The sequence below is a fragment of the Schistocerca nitens genome, chromosome 7 (assembly GCF_023898315.1).
Source record: "Schistocerca nitens isolate TAMUIC-IGC-003100 chromosome 7, iqSchNite1.1, whole genome shotgun sequence".
Classification (NCBI taxonomy): domain Eukaryota; kingdom Metazoa; phylum Arthropoda; class Insecta; order Orthoptera; family Acrididae; genus Schistocerca; species Schistocerca nitens.
This window is the reverse complement of record NC_064620.1, coordinates 139,228,350-139,249,061: the sequence shown is the minus strand read 5'-3', so window position 1 is coordinate 139,249,061 and position 20,712 is coordinate 139,228,350. Positions and strand designations below refer to the sequence as shown.

General features: G+C 39.8%; 1 protein-coding gene across 1 annotated transcript in view; it reads left to right on the top strand.

Annotated features, from left to right (window-relative positions):
- LOC126195504 (pickpocket protein 28-like) overlaps window positions 1-20,712 on the top strand; it is a 119,228-nt gene that overhangs the window by 8,335 nt on the left and 90,181 nt on the right. The window contains exon 3 of the mRNA XM_049934132.1: window positions 14,790-14,946. Within this exon, the coding sequence (XP_049790089.1) occupies window positions 14,790-14,946 (157 nt within the window). The remainder of the gene's footprint in view (window positions 1-14,789; window positions 14,947-20,712) is intronic.

The following is a 20,712-nucleotide window of genomic DNA, read 5'->3' as shown; positions in this document are numbered from 1 at the left end:
TACTCTTGTGGACTGGCACATTGTGACTTACTGTGTTACTGGTTCTGAGTAACGTCGTTCGCATCATTATTTATTGATGTTTCACTGCGCTTTCCACGCCTGTCCCTCGTCCTTAAAATTTAAGTACAAATAGTAAGTAGTCAAATAACATATGAAAGTCACTACAACTTTATGAAAATGCACATGGCTTTTTATTATATTACTTCTCAAATATCATATAAATTAAATAATGTGACCAGTGATGAAAAAAGTAGAGACTGTACTGCAAGCGGTACATGAATTCGAACCGCCGCCTCGTCCACGACCGGCTTACTACGCGCGAATCCTAACCGCTTTTTTTTATACATAAAATTACCTTTATTTCACACATTAAATGCTTCACTGCTTACAAAACTTCCAACAGTGATTCATGCTTACAGATTCAATTAAGGCCTTAACAAACAACAATGAGATCAGTGTTCCTGTAAGCCACAAATCTCTCCACATTCATACCACTTTTGTTAATCTATCAGACTTTGCATGGGGTTCCAATTAACTCCTGATCCTCTTAAAACAATATGGAATATCAACGTCCCAACAACATATCCATATATGCCCCAGATAAGAGATCAATTTCTTCAACTCCTAATTTCCTCCTGATATCTTCAGCCACCGCTTGACCTTATTCAATGCGCTGTTTTTCGGTAAGAACAACCTCCATCTCCATAAATTTTCCTAAACCAAAGACATCATCAACGTGTATTCTTGTGTTACCCACAAGGTAAAACCTTCGAGTTTTCCTTACAGTTCCTTTAATTCCCAATGCTTGAGCCAATACTGGTCCTGGATTCGGACCAGGAGGACAATCAACTCTCGTGTACTCAGACACTTTAGGTCCTTCAGTATCTGCTCTCTCGTAACATATTAACTGTGATGTTCCATTCTCAAATTTTCTAAGTTTCAGTCTTCCTTGAGATACATTATACGTACCTTCCTGTTTTACAACTTCACCTTTGGAGTTACTAAGCTGTTCTGCCCTCGAGATGAGTTCTGCGAGATTCCTAACTTTTGCTTTTACCTCTATGTTCCTTATCTCACCATGTACTAGCCAACCACTCCACCAAATTAACAAAACATAATATAGCTTCCCACGCGCATAAGTATCAAGCTGTTTACAGAAACCGATCGCCGGACATAAGTGATTACGAAGGAAATTCAAACTGTTGAACACAATGATGTCTTACGACCGCTACCTTCGCACAGCTACATCAGTTACACAACAGACGCGTAAAACTTCTTTCGTGATTTTTTCGGAATTGCTAGTGCACCTTACTACTTTCACATTACGTCGTTTTAATGGCCCTTTAAAGGTGCGCAAAGTTTGAAGTAAATCCCCGATTCCAGCGTCGTTGCCTCCCATTGTGAGTCAAATGCTTTTCGGAGGTCAGGAAATGTTGCACCTACATTAGAGATTTAGGAACCAGGTTCTAAATTGTAAGACATATCCAGGGGCAGATATGGACTCTGACCACAATCTATTGGTTATGAACTGTAGATTAAAACTGAAGAAACTACAAAAAGGTGGGAAATTAAGGGCATGGGACCTGGATAAACTGAAAGAACCAGAGGTTGTACAGAGTTTCAGGGAGAGCATAAAGGAACAATTAACAGGAATGGGGGAAAGAAATACAGTAGAAGAAGAATGGGTAGCTTTGAGGAATGAAATAGTGAAGGCAGCAGAGGATCAAGTAGGTAAAAAGACGAGGGATAGTAGAAATCCTAGGGTAACAGAGGAGATACTGAATTTAATTGACGAAAGGAGAAAATACAAAAATGCAATAAGTGAAGCAGGCGAAAAGTAATACAAACTTCTCAAGAATGAGATCGACAGGAAGTGCAAAATGGCTAAGCAGGGATGGCTAGAGGACAAATGTAAGGATGTAGAGGCTTATCTCACGAGGGGTAAGGTAGATACTGCCTACAGGAAAATTAAAGAGGCCTTTGGAGAAGAGAGAACCACTTGCATGAATATCAAGAGCTCAGATGGCAACCCAGTTCTAAGCAAAGAAGGGAAAGCAGAAAGGTGGAAGGAGTATATAGAGGGTTTATACAAGGGCGATGTACTTGAGGACGATATTATGGAAATGGAAGAGGATGTAGATGAAGACGAAATTGGAGATAAGATACTGCGTGAAGAGTTTGACAGAGCACTGAAAGACCTGAGTGGAAACAAGGCCCCGGGAGTAGACAACATTCCATTAGAACTACTGACAGCCTTGGGACATGCAGTCCTGACAAAACTCTACCATCTGGTGAGCAAGATGTATGAGACAGGCGAAATTCCCTCAGACTTCAAGAAGAATATAATAATTCCAATCCCAAAGAAAGCAGGCGTTGACAGATGTGAAAATTACCGAACTATCAGTTTAATAAGTCACAGCTGCAAAATACTAACGCGAATTCTTTACAGACGAATGGAAAAACTGGTAGAAGCCGACCTCGGGGAAGATCAGTTTGGATTCCGTAGTAATGTTGGAACACGTGAGGCAATACTGACCCTACGACTTATCTTAGAAGCTAGATTAAGGAAAGGCAAACCTACGTTTCTAGCATTTGTAGACTTAGAGAAAGCTTTTGACAATGTAGACTGGAATACTCTCTTTCAAATTCTAATGGTGGCAGGGGTAAAATATAGGGAGCGAAAGGCTATTTACAATTTGTGCAGAAAGCAGATGGCAGTTATAAAGAGGCGAGGGCCGGAGAGGGAAGCAGTGGTTGGGAAGGGAGTGAGACAGGGTTGTAGCCTCTCCCCGATGTTACTCAATCTGTATATTGAGCAAGCAGTAAAGGAACAAAAAGAAAAATTCGGAGTAAGTATTAAAATCCATGGAGAAGAAATAAAAACGTTGAGGTTCGCCGATGACATTGTAATTCTGTCAGAGACAGCAAAGGACTTGGAAGAGCAGTTGAACGGAATGGACAGTGTCTTGAAAGGAGGATATAAGATGAACATCAACAAAAGCAAAACGAGGATAATGGAATGTAGTCGAATTAAGTCGGATGATGCTGAGGGAATTAGATTAGGAAATGAGACAAAGTAGTAAAGGAGTTTTGCTATTTGGGGAGCAAAATAACTGACGATGGTCGAAGTAGAGAGGATATAAAATGTAGACTGGCAATGGCAAGGAAAGCGTTTCTGAAGAAGAGAAATTTGTTAACATCGAGTATAGATTTAAGTGTCAGGAAGTCGTTTCTGTATGTATTTGTATGGACTGTAGCCATGTATGGAAGTGAAACATGGACGATAAATAGTTTGGACAAGAAGAGAATAGAAGCTTTCGAAATGTGGTGCTACAGAAGAATGCTGAATATTAGATGGGTAGATCACATAACTAATGAGGAGTGAAACACATACGTATTCAGTAGCAGCGATGGCGAGGCATGACAGAATCTCTGACCAGAGAGTTATTTATCGTTGCTAGTCTGCGCTTGATCGCGCGAGAGTTCAGTGCAGTTGCGAAGCAGTTGCAGTGCAGTTCGAGAGCTGTAGCGCGAGAGTGCAGTTGCGAGACAGTTCTGTTGTTGTACGTAGCGAGTCGCGAGAGCATGTAGTAGCGCGCGAGAGACAGTCGCAGTTGTGTGTGAGGAGTCGGCGGGCGTCGACATGGGGCTCTGGTCAAGGTTCAGGACGAGGTGTATTTTTAAATAAGGTAATGAAGCAGCATTGCGCTCATCTGATAATGTAATGTATCTTAACAGGAATTAATTTGTTCAAGAATCGCCCCAATAATAATTTTGTTCTGAAAGCAATTTTTTAAGAAAATAATCATTACAATTGAAACAATACTTCCTATGCTTTTCCTGCCAGAATCAATTTATCAGATTTGCACAGGGCCAAAGGTCAGCGCAGATGACCTTATAAAATTTATCAGGTTGATCATAACGTTAATTTTGTGGGGACTTAGCATTTTTGCATATTTTTGTTATCATTGAGTTTTGTTACTGTGGGAAGATGACATTTGGCTCCTATTTGCATTTTCATTCAATTCATATTATTTAAAAATAATTCCGGGGAGGTTACACTTAGCACGATGTCCATTCACATTTAAAATAGTTTCTTTCATTTTTGCGGGAAGATTACACTTGGTTCTATTCCCATTAACATTTAAATATTGTCTTTCGAAATTCTCTGGGGAGGTTACACTTGGCGACATCCAGACCAGGATCGTATTTCGTTGAGAATATTCTGAGAAGTAGTCAGATATTTGCTCTTATTTACTTAATATAATTAGCATTTGGCGCAACGCTTTTACTAATTTTGTGACTTTCTTTCCTCAGGTCATCGGCAATTCGTTGCTTTGTTGTATTTGTGTGTTGCTTTTGCATTGTGCTTATTTCTTTTGTGAATAATTGTGACTATTGTAAAAATGCCGCGAAAGACTGTGAATAGTGTATCGCGAGGTATAATGAATGAAATTACCGACTTAAACAACTTTACGGATAGTACTTGTGACACGCAGTGTAATGATGACAATCCTGCGTTCACTGACAATCAGTGCGTTCCAACCACTAATGATGATTTTTGTCTTAATGATGAACAAACGAACTCGGTTATGTCCTCTGTTGATTTGACGACAATCGATGACGCGGGGCGCCCTATTGTAATGAGCGCTGCCCAGCTTAACACACCTGGTTTGAAAAATTCAAGTAACGTACAGACAAATTTTTCTAATGAAAATGGACAGTGTACTGAAAGTACGAAGGATACATTTAATTCCGAAATAGCGACGCACAGTGGACATTCGATAAGCAGACCTTTTTGTGAGTCACAGAATATCCAAATGGTACACAAAACGTGATAATTGCAGATACACCATCAAACAGCACAGATAATAGAAATGCTAATTTTGGCTCGGATCCAATTATGGCAATGTTGCTACAATTTAGGGAAGATTTCAAACAACAGAGTGAAAAACAAGACAACCTTAGTAAAAAATTAGACAACCTTAATGAAGATAACAAACAATTTAAAGAAGATTTCAAACAACTTAGTGAACAGAACAAACACCTTAATGAAAAATTAGACAACAATTCCAGACAGTTAAATGAAAAATTAGACAACAATTCCAGACAGCTTAGTGAACAGATTAGAGCCGTTGCGGCACAATGTCATGATACTAAGGAACAGTTACGCGAGGAAATTGTGGCTTGTTCGAGAAAAAGTAGCGAAGAAATTAGATCTGTTGCGCAAGAATTAAGGGAAATGCAAACAGCTACAACAGAAACACTTAGAGACGAAATTAGCGGAGTCGCTAAACAATGCTCTGAAAAGGCTACACAATTACGCGACGAGTTTAAAGCAATGACAGCAGAACTATCGCGCACAATGGATGAAAAGATTGACGCGAAATTCGACCAACAGAACACTCAGATTGACGAGCGTTTTAATCACCACATACAAAACAGTGATACGCGTTTCCGCAAATTTATTCAGGATCAAAATAAAGTAAAACGTCAAGTAATGGAAACAATCACTGCACAGAGACAAGAAGATAAACGTAAAATGTTTTCAAAGGCAAAAACATACGTAGACAACAATAATGCTACAGTGTCCGATGAAATTAATACCATCAAACAGTTGAACAAAGAATTACGTGAGGAAATTTCTGATCTTAAATCAAAAACAGATACACACACAGCTGATATTCAGATAGTGACAGACAGATTCGAACAATTAGAACTAACACAGGATTCCGATGTCGTGAAAGCTGACGTTAAAAAATTGAACGAAACCACACGTAAATTACAAAAACAGATTAATGTTTCTGACAGTAAAAACGATGACCAGGCAAAAATACTGACTGAAAAATATGATGAATTGGCCAGTCGTATTGATGTTATCGAAAGTACTAATGACAATAAATCAGACGATACCTCACCGGTTTCATTTAATCAAACACCTGAATTTCAAAATCTTCAACAGACAATCAATGAGATAGATTTATCTAATAACACATTGCGTAGAAAATTGTCAAGTTTACAGCAAGAAGTAACAGAGATGAAAAATATTTCAGTTAATAACACATCACAGCAGACGCCACTTTGCGAACAATTGTCAGACTCACGCAGCGCGTATAATTTGGGTAATCTACAGAGAGCACGGGACTTAGATTCCGGACAACCACAGTTTAATAGATTCTCATACAATCATGAACATGTTCCATCATATAGAGACGATAATTTCGATTACAAACATTTTCTATCAGTGAGAAAATTTAAAGTGTTTAAAAATGACGGGACACAGATTCTCCCACTAGATTGGATACAGCAATTTATTTCTGAATTTTTACCGCCATTGCCTATAACACAAAAGCTAAAATTTATTTGCAGCACGTAATAGACCTCAGGGGATTCATTACGCTTTAATGAATATGTGCCGTAGCGTGCATAGGGCCCCGAGCTGTAGTAGTGCTGTTTCATCTTTAGTTTTCTGCACTGCTGCCTTCTCTTCTACTATCCTTTATATCTATTAAAACAGCTCTTCAACTATCGCTCTATCTAGTATTAAGAATGACTAATGAAAACCCAATAAGACAAGTTTTTACCGAAAGTGACAATTTTTCATCAGATGCTGCAGGAACGACAACCACCAGAACTTTAATATCAGAGAAAATTTTTTAATTATCAATATCGTCAAAATTTTCAGCAACAGGAACCACATTTTGGTAACAATAGAAGTTTACCACCGCAACAGCATGAAAGTCAACCGGTTAGCATACGTAACCAACAATGTAATGCACAAGGTCAACCAGGCTTTAATGTTTCGCCGCGTGCACGTATAGTCCCTGGTACAACAAATAGTAACGCACGGCAGCAAAGAAGCAACTACGTAGAGAAAACACAGTATTTTAATTCCTATCACAATGCACCGTATAGGAATGACTATCACGACAGACGTAAAAACAATGAGCACAATTATCAGCGTACGTATAATAACAGTTGGTCTTACCAGCAACAAAATGATCAGCAACAACATATTCTCGTGAATGAACCCGACAGTAGGTATCATCCAGAACGTAATACGTCTGGAAGAAGTAATAGAACAGTTCAAATAGTAGAAATGCCACAACATCCTCCAGAAAATAATAACACGTCAGATAGAATTTGACCAGATACAGTACAGGTTGCATATTCCAGTAACGTAAGCCATAATTTTGACACGCAGAATCTTGTTCACGAAAATGTTATTAATTTTGACGCCATCCGACACACGTTTGCATGAAAGACATTATCACGACGTACGTAGACGACATTCTTATCGCAGAAGCTAACTGGTCTGAACACAATATGATTCTAGAACAACTGTTGCAAACTTTTCATGCCCAAGGACTCACAGTTAATCTCAGTAAATCGAATTTTGGTAAAACTTCTATAAAATTTCTTGGACACGTAATTTCAGCAGAAGGCATTGCGCCTGATCCGGAAAAGCTTCAAGCTCTACGTGACATTACTGTTCCTACGACGAAGAAACAACTACTCAGTTTTTTGGGCTTAATTAACTTTTTTCGTAAATTTATTCATCACTCTGCTTTAGACACACCTAGATTATGCCAATTGACTGGAAAAAAACACTATTTGGTCCTGGGATAAGCAAGCACATTCTGAATTTATGAACCTGAAACATGCTTTGTTGAATGCACCACTTTTATCGCACCCAGATCTTACTAGAAATTTTTCCATTGCCACCGACAGTTCCAACACCGCTTTAGGCGTACATATTTTTCAGGAAATTGAAGAAGATGGCTCAACAGTAATTAAAAACATCGCATTTGCAAGTCGCATTCTGTCACCTGCGGAACGAAATTATTCTGTTACAGAACTGGAAACATTATGTGTTGTATGGGCTTTTACGAGATTTCGGCACTTTCTTTATGGCAAACATACCACCGTCTACACAGATCACAGAGCGATACAATTCTTACTTTCGGCTAAATTCACTCACGACAGATTAAGCAGATGGAAGCTTTATTTACAGGAATTTAATTTCACAATTGTTCACATTCCCGGCACACAAAATGTTGTAGCAGACGCACTATCTCGTTCTCTCAGCAATAATCAGCAAGACATCACAACCAACTTCTGCAAAGCAAATTTCAGCGTCATGTACATTCAGCAAGTTGCAGTTGAAAATTTTATTTCGTCGTCATTACAGGACATAGCAAAAGAGCAAAGTAAAGACAATGTGTGGAAAGAAATTAAACACCTTTGGCAAAATAAGAATAATATTACGATTAGAAACCATTACACTGTACGCAATGACATTCTATTTCGCCGCTCTCATCCTGACAGCAACAATTGGTTATTATGCATTCCTGACGAACTGGTTAACAAATTGATCTGGTACACTCATTTAAGTTACGCACATTACGGAGCTAGAAAATGTTTTCTTATACTGAGACAGAACTATTATTTTACGAACATGGAGAAACGTATTCGACGAGTTTTAGCGTCATGTAAAATTTTCCAGAAAGCTAAGTCAGACACCACTTCACATATTCCTCCATTATATCCCATTGTACCTGTTAAATTAAGACATATGGCCGCTGTAGACATTTTTGGTCCGATTCCGAGAACTAACAGAGGTTTTTGCTACATCTTTGTCGCTGTTGAACTCACTTCAAAATTTGTTACTTTCACTCCGTTACGCAAAGCTACTGCTAAAACTGTTTCGAAAGCATTTGTAAAACATTTTCTATTTCATGTAGGGCATGTGATGAGAGTAATTTCTGATAATGGATCACAATTTCGTTCTGCTATATGGACACGCATGTTGCGAGCTAGAAACATTTCTCCGATCTATATATCCAAGTACCATGCTTCTTCGAACCCTTGTGAACGATTAATGAAAGAAATTGGTAAACTGTGTAGAATATACTGCCACAAAAGAGATATTGATTGGGACACACACATATTCTCATTCCAAGATGTAATTAATTCCATTCCAAATGAATCCACTATGCTATCTCCGTCTGTTATACTGAAAAACGTTGAACCACCAAACAAAATTAAAGAATTAGTAACATTTCCTACATCTCGTCGATTACGACACCACGAAATAATTGACATTGCACTGAACAACATCAAACGTGCCGCAGAGCGCCGGAGAAGACAGCAAAAACAGGTTTGTACACGCCGAGACTTTCACATTGGACAGAAGATATTAGTACGTACACACTATTTATCCAGCAGAATAAAAGGTAAGTGCAGTAAATTTGAACTTCTATACGCAGGTCCATATCGGATCCGCAGCATTCCTCACCCCAATGTTGTACACGTCGAAACTTTGAGAACCAGGAAATCGAAAGGAAACCACCACGTCTCCAACGTTAAACCCTTTATTGAATGAACATACTTTATGATTTATCACACTGTAATAGATTTTCCAGATACTTATATGAACACTTATTGATGATTATCGTATTTTTTCTTGGCAAGTGCCCGGCAAAGTAAGGTTAGCAGGTCGCTCTTCTTGTCGTTACACATCAGACCGTGCACATTTTTCCAGATGAACTTACACATTTTATGACCACTTATGCAATTATATTTATGTGACTACTTATTGATGATTATCGCATTTTTTCTTGGCAAGTTGTCATCATTTGTTTATGTATGTACGATTGTTTCATGTTTGTTTGTATGCACTATGAAATGGTTAAGATATAGCAAACACCAGTTGACTTTGACATTTTTGCCCTATGATATCTCTACATCGTGACTGTTTTACATTTTTTTTTTTTTTGCTGCTGCATTGTGATATTCTGTGTACATTTTTGCCTTTGATCACTGTCTATGCTTTTGACATATTACGTTTTCTGTCATGTTATGCTGTATGCTTAATTATGTTACCATAAACCAGTCATTATTTAGTGAGTATATGATGTAAATGCAAGACATTAATCTTTGTTCATCATTTTCAGAAAGAAATAACGTGTAAAGGAAATAAATTAAACAGAAATGGGAATTTCACCTACGGAATAGACGAAAGAAGATACAAAAACCTTATGAGGAAGAGTAAATGGATCAGAATTAACAAGCATTAACAAGAATATACTATACACATCGTAGAATAGCAGTCTTAACTAATTTTTTCTTTCAGAATACGATGCGATTGATGCAGGCTGTCAGATCTTAGTTTTAGTGATGGAATATGCTAGAGATAAGGAATCGTTGTCTAATGAGTAATGAAGTGACTTATTTGCAGATGATAATGAATGCTGATGAATAATGATGAAGAATATGCTACTATGAATAATGAAGTTTTTCTTTACAGGTGATGATAATAATGGAGTTATGATAATATGTATAATGAAGTGATGGATAATGAAATTTTTTTTTCTTTACAGATGAGGATTATGTTGAAGTTTATGTATTTATGCTATGTAGTTATTTAAGTATGTGTTGTAGTTTGTTTTGACAGTATGTTTTATATCGTATGGTATGATGACTGAAGGTTTTGGAAAGGACAGCTAGAGAACACATATTTTTATACACATTTCACTACCTGTTAATTCGAAGTTCACTACTTTTCAGCATAAAATGCGTTTCTTCTTTCAGCTTAATAATCCATTTTTCTTATATATTTTTGCAGGAGAAATTATTTATGAAATTAATGTGCTATAAGCAGTTGTTCATTAAATCTATGTCATTTATGAATGTGATTACATATACTCTACTTGTTTCATAACCTTGCTGCAGCTGACTCATGACGAATGACGTTACACATTTTCATTTACAGGAACTACCCAGAAGCAAATTTTTTCTTTTTCTCTTCTTGCTTTCCCCTATAATTTCCCAAAGCAATGCATTGCTAACAAAAAAATGTATTACCAGTCCCAAATAATGCTACCCGTTTAAGAGAGTTCTGAATAATACTGATCAGCTCTGAACAGTATGTCATTTGAATACATAAATACTATGCGCATAATTTCAGTGAATAATACTTTTATTCTACTGTTCTCTGTAAAATGTTCTCGGTAAAACGAATGACTTCTGATGATTTGTAATTAGGCAATCAATTTCACTGTTCTCTGTAAAACGAATGACTTCTGATGGTTTGTAATTAGGCAATCAATTTCAATGTTCTCTGTAAAACGAATGACTTCTGATGATTTGTAATTAAGCAATCAATTTCAATGTTATCTGTAAAACGAATGACTTCTGATGATTTGTAATTAGGCAACGAATTTCAATGTAAAACGAATGACTTCTGATGATTTGTAATTAAGCAATCAATTTCAATATTATATGTAAAACGAATGACTTCTGATGATTTGACAAACTGCCTATTGGCTTCTGTCTCGGGTTCTTCGGCCGACGTTCATCTAATGATATTTCTGACGTTTCGCCAGCACGAGTGGCTGGCATTGTCAAAGCTTCACCCTCCATTGCCGGTGGTGAACTGGAGCCGAGCTCGCGGCCGCAGACTATATGTACCTGCCGCGCCAACGTCCGAGGGCTTCTCCGCGGTCATTTCCGGTGCGGTTCTCCTCTTGCTACCTGCGACGGTCGTTCGCTGCAGTACGGGAAGCCAGGATCCGTTTACCTTAAGGCTTTCCTCTTTCTTGTTCAAACTGTTCGCGTGTTTTTGTATTTCTACAGCTTCTCTGAACAAGCGCGTGTGATAGTGGTTCTCTACAGCCAGAACTTCCGTGTCGGCGAATTTTATTACGTGGTCGGTCTCATTCAGTGCGTGTTCTGCCACGGCCGATTTCTCCACCTGCCCCAACCTGCAATGTCGCTTATGCTCCTTGATCCTGGTGTTAATGGATCGTCCAGTCATTCCGACATAAACTTTTCCGCATGTGCATGGTATGCGGTATATTCCCGACATTGCAAGTGGGTCTCTTTTCTCCTTCGCCGATCTAAGACACTCTTTGATCTTCCTTGTCGGTTTGAAAACCGTCTTTACGCCATGTTTGCGCAATATACGGCCGATTCTGTCCGTCACTCTGGGAATGTATGGCAGAAAGGCCGTACCCGACATTTCTTTTTCTGGTTCCTTACTTCGCCGAGTGTTTGGCTCAGTTACACTTCTAATATAATTTGTGGAGGAAAGCCTTAAGGTAAACGGATCCTGGCTTCCCGTACTGCAGCGAACGACCGTCGCAGGTAGCAAGAGGAGAACCGCACCGGAAATGACCGCGGAGAAGCCCTCGGACGTTGGCGCGGCAGGTACATATAGTCTGCGGCCGCGAGCTCGGCTCCAGTTCACCACCGGCAATGGAGGGTGAAGCTTTGACAATGCCAGCCACTCGTGCTGGCGAAACGTCAGAAATATCATTAGATGAACGTCGGCCGAAGAACCCGAGACAGAAGCCAATAGGCAGTTTGTCAACAAGTGGCCACGAAAGCCTCAACAATTCTGATGATTTGTTATTAAGCAATCAATTTCAATGTTATCTTTAAAACGAATGACTTCTGACGATTTGTAATTAAGCAACGAATTTCAATGTTGTCTGTAAAACGAATGATTTCTATAATTTATAATTAGGCAATGAGTGCCTATGTTGTCAGTAAAACGCCAATCAATGAACATTATTCTGTAATACTACATACATGGTACAGAAATGTTCAATAACTGGGCAATGAATGCCGCAAACTACTAATGTGATTTTCAGTGAAGACTAGTATGTGACTTAATGTCCTTCACCTTCTGGCCTAATTACCCTGCATTACTGCAATATCTATTTGTCCTGTATATCCTCTTGATCATAGAGCACTAGATTTGGTTTTTGCACTAATTCTACGTTGGTGTGCCTTGTAAGAGCGTGGTGTTGACACGACATGCTGTCCACCACCGTGAGCGATGGAGACGTTATTATGGTCCCACTGTTTGGTGTATCTAATGTACTGCCAAAATGAAAACATGGAATACTACTATGACATTTCAGTGTCTTGGATACGCTGATAAATACTTCTGGGAAAAGAACTTCAAATTGTCTCACTTGGTGTTGTACTTCTGTGGAAAGATATGGACTTCCAGTGCAGCTGCGTGCAACCTAAAGTGCTACAACCATGATGCAATCCTTCCCTTTCCTATCCTAATTCTTGTAACATAATGAAAATCATTTTTTTTGATAATATCATTTATGTTCATGGCCTATACATTTTTTTCGATTTGCTGAATTGCAGTACATGTGCACTTATGTCACCTTTCAACATGATTTTTTGCTATTATGTTTATTTGTGTGAAAATGCTAAAGAGTTTTTCAGTGCGTGTGCACTTATGTCATATGTTCTGTACTCATTGTACATATTTTTTGTCATTGTCTGGAATGTTTTGTACTCGGTGCATGTGCACCACATTTAATTCATGTTCTACATCTGAATACTCTGTGAATTGTAAAAGTTAATTAGTTACAAAAAATTTGTTGCTCATGGCAAGTCCAAATGACTCACCATCGCTGCCAAATTTTTGCCCCCCCCCCCCTCCCCCAGTGGAGGGTTATGAAACACGTACGTATTCAGTAGCAGCGATGGCGAGGCATGACAGAATCTCTGACCAGAGAGTTATTTATCGTTGCTAGTCTGCGCTTGACCGCGCGAGAGTTCAGTGCAGTTGCGAAGCAGTTGCTGTGCAGTTCGAGAGCTGTAGCGCGAGAGTGCAGTTGCGAGACAGTTCTGTTGTTGTACGTAGCGAGTCGCGAGAGCATGTAGTAGCGCGCGAGAGACAGTCGCAGTTGTGTGTGAGGAGTCGGCGGGCGTCGACATGGGGCTCTGGTCAAGGTTTAGGAAGAGGTATATTTTTAAATAAGGTAATGAAGCAGCATTGCGCTCATCTGATAATGTAATGTATCTTAACAGGAATTAATTTGTTCAAGAATCGCCCCAATAATAATTTTGTTCTGAAAGCAATTTTTTAAGAAAATAATCATTACAATTGAAACAATACTTCCTATGCTTTTCCTGCCAGAATCAATTTATCAGATTTGCACAGGGCCTAAGGTCAGCGCAGATGACCTTATAAAATTTATCAGGTTGATCATAACGTTAATTTTGTGGGGACTTAGCATTTTTGCATATTTTTGTTATCATTGAGTTTTGTTACTGTGGGAAGATGACATTTGGCTCCTATTTGCATTTTCATTCAATTCATATTATTTAAAAATAATTCCGGGGAGGTTACACTTAGCACGATGTCCATTCACATTTAAAATAGTTTCTTTCATTTTTGCGGGAAGATTACACTTGGTTCTATTCCCATTAACATTTAATTATTGTCTTTTCAAAATTCTCCAAAGAAATTAAATTAACATTATATTATTGTCCTTTTTTCAAAATTCTCCGGCGAAATTAAACTAATATACCTCATTTTTCAAAATTCTCCGGGGAGGTTACAGGAGGTATTGAATAGAATTGGGGAGAAGAGGAGTTTGTGGCACAACTTGACAAGAAGAAGGGACTGGTTGGTCGGATATGTTCTGAGGCATCAAGTGATCACAAATTTAGCATTGGAGGGCAGCGTGGAGGGTAAAAATCGTAGAGGAAGACCAAGAGATGAATACACGAAACAGATTCAGAAGGATGTAGGTTGCAGTAAGTACTGGGAGATGAAGAAGCTTGCACAGGATAGAGTAACATGGAGAGCTGCATCAAACCAGTCTCAGGACTGAAGACCACAACAACAACAACAATATTACTGCCTTGATCCATGGCTTTCAGTAGCCACGTGAGAAGAGCGCGAGTCGGGTTTTATCTGACTATCGACGTCTTCGGATCGCCCTGTACTCAGCGGCTGGTCGGTGTTCCAGGACGCGGGCGACTGGTGTGAGCCGGGCAGACGCCTTGGTGGCCCTGCAGCAGCTGCCACATTTGATGAACCCAGTGACGCCCAAGGGGGGCCGGCGGGCGGTGCGTGAGGCCGCCGCCTTGCTCTCTGGCTATCCTGCAGATGTGCTCATGCGAGAGGTACACACCGTTAAACTAACTCTGTGATTTTTTCCTTTCTTTTCACTTAACGCGCTACGTCCGTGGACTCGTTTTTCTTTTCTTTCAACTTTCTGTTGTAACTAAAGTCACGAACGATGGCGGTCGAGTTTAGGGTTGCTCTGCGCACATACATCACAAATTCTCCCATAGTCAACGAGAGTTCAGTAGTGTTTTCAGTGTTCTGCATGGATGTCGTAGCCAATGCGAGCATTAAACGTGATAGTAACGAGTTATTTACTGCGAATTGTCAGGGCCGATTGGTGTCGGTAAGCGACAAACTCTACACTAAGAAGCGAGAGACATCGCAGTATAGACGATTTCTTCAGGTGCAGAACACACGTGTGCGTTTACCACAGCCGAAACAGTGCATTCCACGTCCGTGTCTCGAGCTGCGACAAACGCCGTCGTTCGTGGCTCGGGCTGTATTAACTAAACCTATCATTCTTTGGACAACATAAATTTGATTTCAATACTATTTTCAGCGTTCTAAACGTCTTGAAAACTCATCCTAATGTTGGCGTTGAAACTTTCCGCAAAAATAATCATAAATAACACTCACGGACTTCGTTTTCATGATGCATTTTTGACGCCCAGCACTGTGTTCAGGATGTTTCAAAAATACTTTTACAAGTCTTGTGGACAGGTTGCTTACACTAAAACGAGAAAAAAGTTCAGATAAACACGTCTGAAAGTTCTTCGTTTTCAGTTTTAATGAAAGTTAACGATTCAGGTAAATGGATGGAGCTGATCAAGACATAAACTCATAACAAATGCTCCAAATGTCCTCCTCTTGCTTCTAAACACGCATGTACTGGTCGAATCATGACTGTGGCATCCTTTTTGAAACACTGCCTGGCGGTACAGGATGGTTTCGCAGGCTTCCATGACACGCAGATGAAGAGTTTCTGTGTTCCAGTGGCCTACTGCATAGACCATTAGCTCAAAGTGTCCCGAGAGATAATAATCCAAAGGATTGAGGTCAGGGGAACGTGCAGGCCATGCACCTGGTCCTCTACGTATCTATGTATCATGGTATACGGGGTGGTCCATTGATAGTGGCCGGGGCCAATATCTCACGAAATAAGCGTCAAACGAAAAAACTACGAAGAAAGAAACTTGTCTAGCTTGTAGGGGAAAAAAAGATGGCGCTGTGGTTGGCCCGCTAGATGGCGCTGCCATAGGTCAAACAGATATCAACTGCGTTTTTTTTAAACAGGAACCCCCATGTTTTACTACATATTCGTGCAGTACGTAAAGAAATATGAATGTTTTAGTTGGTCCACTTTTTTCGCTTTGTGATAGATGGCGCTGTAATAGTCACAAAAATATGGCTCACAATTTTAGACGAACAGTTGGTAACAGGTAGGTCTTTTAAATTAAAATACAGAACTTAGGTGCGTTGGAACGTTTTATTTCGTTTGTTCCAATGTGATACATGTACCTTTGTGAACTTATCATTTCTGAGAACGCATGCTGTTACAGCGTGATTACCTGTAAACACCACATTAATGGCATAAATGCTCAAAATGATGTCCGTCAACCTCAATGCATTTGGCAATACGTGTAACGACATTCCTCTCAACAGCGAGTAGTTCACTTTCCGTAATGTTCGCACATGCATTGACAATGCGCTGACGCATGTTTCCAGGCATTGTCGGTGGATCATGATAGCAAATATCCTTCAACTTTCCCCACATACACAAATTCGAGGACGTCAGATCCGGTGAACGTGCGGGCCATGGTATGGTCTTCGACGACCAATCCACCTGTCATGAAATATGCTATTCAATACCGCTTCAACAGCACGCGAGCTATGTGCCGGACATCCATCATGCTGGAAGTACATCGCCATTCTGTCATTCAGTGAAACATCTTGTAGTAACATTAGTAGAAAATTACGTAGGAAATCAGCATACATTGCACCATTTAGATTGCCACCGATAAAATGGCGGCCAGTTATCCTTCCTTCCATAATGCCGCACCATACATTAACCCGCCAAGGTCGCTGATGTTCCACTTGTGGCAGCCATCGTGGATTTTCCATTACCCAATAGTGCATATTATGCCGGTTTACATTACCGCTGTTGGTGAATGACGCTTCGTCGCTAAATAGAACGCGTGCAAAAAATCCGTCATCGTCCCTTAATTTCTCTTGTGCCCAGTGGCAGAACTGTACACGACGTTCAAAGTCGTCGCCATGCAATTCCTGGTGCATAGAAATATGGTACGGGTGCAATCGATGATGATGCAGCATTCTCAACACCGACGTTTTTGAGATTCCCGATTCTCGCGCAATTTGTCTGCTACTGATGTGCGGATTATCCGCGACAGCAGCTAAAACACCTACTTGGGCATCATCATTTGTTGCAGGTCGTGGTTGACGTTTTACATGTGGCTGAACACTTCCTGTTTCCTTAAATAACGTAACTATCCGGCGAACGGTCCGGACACTTGGATCATGTCGTCCAGGATACAGAGCAGCATACATAGCACACGCCCGTTGGGCATTTTGATCACAATAGCCATACATCAACACCATATCGACCTTTTCCACAATTGGTAAACGGTCCATTTTAACACGGGTAATGTCCCACGAAGCAAGTACCGTCCGCACTGGCGGAATGTTACGTGATACCACGTACTTATACGTTTGTGACTATTACAGCGCCATCTATCGCAAAGCGAAAAAAGTGGTCCAACTAAAACATTCATATTTCTTTACGTACTACACGAATATGTAATAAAAATGGGGGTTCCTATTTAAAAAACGCAGTTGATATCCGTTTGACCTACGGCAGGGCCATTTAGCGGGCCAACCAAAGCGCCATCTGGTTTCCCCCTTCGAACATTGAGACCAAAATGTGCTGGAACTCCATAATGCATAAACCACACGTTTATTCTTATTTGTACCGAGCGAGGTGGCGCAGTGGTTAGCACACTGGAGTCACATGGGGGAGGACGGTTCACAACCGCGTCTGGCCATACAGATTTAGGTTTTCCGTGATTTCCCTAAGTGGCTCCAGGCAAATGCTAGGGTGGCTCCTTTGAAAGCGCAAGACCGATTTCCTTCCCAATTCTTGACAGAATCTGAGCCTGTGCTCCGTCTCTAATAACCTCGTGCCGCATGCCAGGGCCATTTGTATGACGCCGATGCCCGGCTCTTCATCGACAGTCTGTAGAACGTGTTCTTCCTTATCAGGCAGACTAGCCAAACGTGGTCTTCCTCTACCCGTAGTCTGTGGTGCTACGAATTCTGTTTTGTCAACGCGACGATACATAGTACCAAAGGTTGGATGACACGGCTGGCTTCGTCCTAGAAATGCACTCTGGTACAGCCATGCGGCCTCTTGCCCATTGCCATACCTGTAGTCATACATAGAAGTCGTGTCTGCCGGTTCAGGAAATGAATATCCTGCCATGCTTGAACGGAGGACTTTCAGTAACCCAATATCTGTAGTACTTGTACAGAATGGAGACGTCGAAGACAAACGAACAACGAATGTAAACAAGTCTCCCTGGCAACATAACACTATCTAGGATACAATGAATAAAATGGTTGCACCGATAAGTGAAGCTGTTGGGTTGTACCTCGTAAGCCCTTGAGCATCACATAGCGTTTCTCAATAAAAAAAATTATAAAGAAACAAGATGTTTTATTAAATTACTGTTGGTTAGATGGATATGAATTAAAATTAAATGTTAATGGATTTTATCTCTACTAATAAACGTGAAAGCACTGAATAATTGGTAAGCACTGGTTGAGAACACTACATGAATGTTTCTTGATTTGCTGGAGGCAATAATATTGAAATGATAAAACATGGCACACAAAATTTTACTCCCTTTTCTAATAAAGCTGCTGTGACGTCCGTTGGGATTCGTTACGTCACATACAAAGGAAATTATTAGATATATATTTTATATATTTTTATTTTTAATTTATCAGCATGATTCTTTCTCTCAGGGATATTGTCTTCTCTTATCACTTTTACTTACGTGCATCAAATATGAAACGGGTTCTTGAAGGGCCTCAGTTATTCATGTACCAACTTTAGATTTTGAACGTGATGACCAAATATAGTTGCCGTTAACTGAATTGAATGTAATTTTGTTAATTTCTATTTATTGATTGCAAAGCAAGGCTTGAGAGAATTTCGATTGTTGCCGTGGAGCGGCCAAGATAAAACTTACTGAACTCATGGAATCTGTATAGTTTAAAAACATGAACTTTAACGTAAATTAATTATCTGTTGCAGTTTAAAAAGGTTCTTATAACGAAATCTCTTGCATTTACAGTTACTGTTAAACACTGAAAAATAATTAATACTTAGGCGCGTAATGGCCGACCAGAGACTGCATCGGAAGATGAGCTTCTCGCAGCACAAATTACTGAAAAAATGCTTATTAAAAATAATTAGCCACTGCCAGCATTTGAGGTGACAACTATTACAAAGAAATTCATTTTGTAATAATAATAACAAGTTTATTTTAGCAATAAATACAAATAACTTACTTAAAATATGTGTAGTCGCTCAATGGCTGCCTTCCGTATAGCGAAACAAAACAGTGTGTACCACAAAATACGTCCTTCCTCCTCGGCCGTACAATCGCGTCTCTCTCGATCCTTTTTTATTTTCATAGACATTAAATAAAGATGCTATCGCTGCATATCAGTTGTTTCAAGAACATTAACTATATCTTTTACACTAATTATATTCATAAAATACGTAAACTACGATTTACAACCGCTAAAAATGTCAATATTTATGTGACGTACCGTCACACTGCCTTCCAGCATAGTCATTGCATCAGACCGGTGAGTACTTTGGCAGACGACATTGTTTGGGGCCAATGACAGATCTGAATAACAAGCGGTTCGCATAACAGAGTTGTCCAGGTTTTGAGAAAAGAACACCGGTAAAAATGATCTCAGGCATGTATGAATTATAATCCGATGGATTAAAAGGCGAATGAACACAACAGTGTTCGGCTGCAGTCACCAAACAATGTGCCAGCAACTTCTCTTCGATGCAGCCTGAAACTGGACTACAAAAATGCGTGGTAAAATCACATATGACATGGATAGTAAGGAAAGGAATCTTCGAATGAAACAAGCCTACTAAACATCAAATTAACATAATTGTCAACAAAAGCGTAAAAGTGATAGTTACACAGCTCATCTTGGTAGAAAAAGAGAGAGAGAGAGAGAGAGAGAGAGAGATGGTGGTGGTTAGTGTTTAACGTCCCGTTGACAACGAGGTCATTAGAGACGGAGCTCATGTTCGGGTTAGGGAAGGATTGGGAAGGAAATCGGCCGTGCCCTTTCAAAGGAACCATCCCGGCATTTGCCTGAAGCGATTTAGGGAAATCACGGAAAACCTAAATCAGGATGGCTGGAGACGGGATTGAACCGTCGTCCTCCCGAATGCGAGTCCAGTGTGCTAACCACTGCGCCACCTCGCTCGGTAGAGAGAGAGAGAGAGAGAGAGAGAGAGAGAGAGAGAGAGAGAGAGAGAGAGAATAAGTCGAGTAAGTCGAGTTCCGCATTATTATATCGTTAGGCAACGAAGGTGCTTACTACGTTTTGTTTTACAGAGTTTTTTCTACACATTTTAACTCACAGATATTTTTTTACAAAATAAATCATGAATAATTAAAAATGCATCGTCTCATTAGTACTTCGTTTCCTTCGATTAATATAAAAATTTATTTATACAGGGTGGTCCATTGATAGTGACCGGGCCA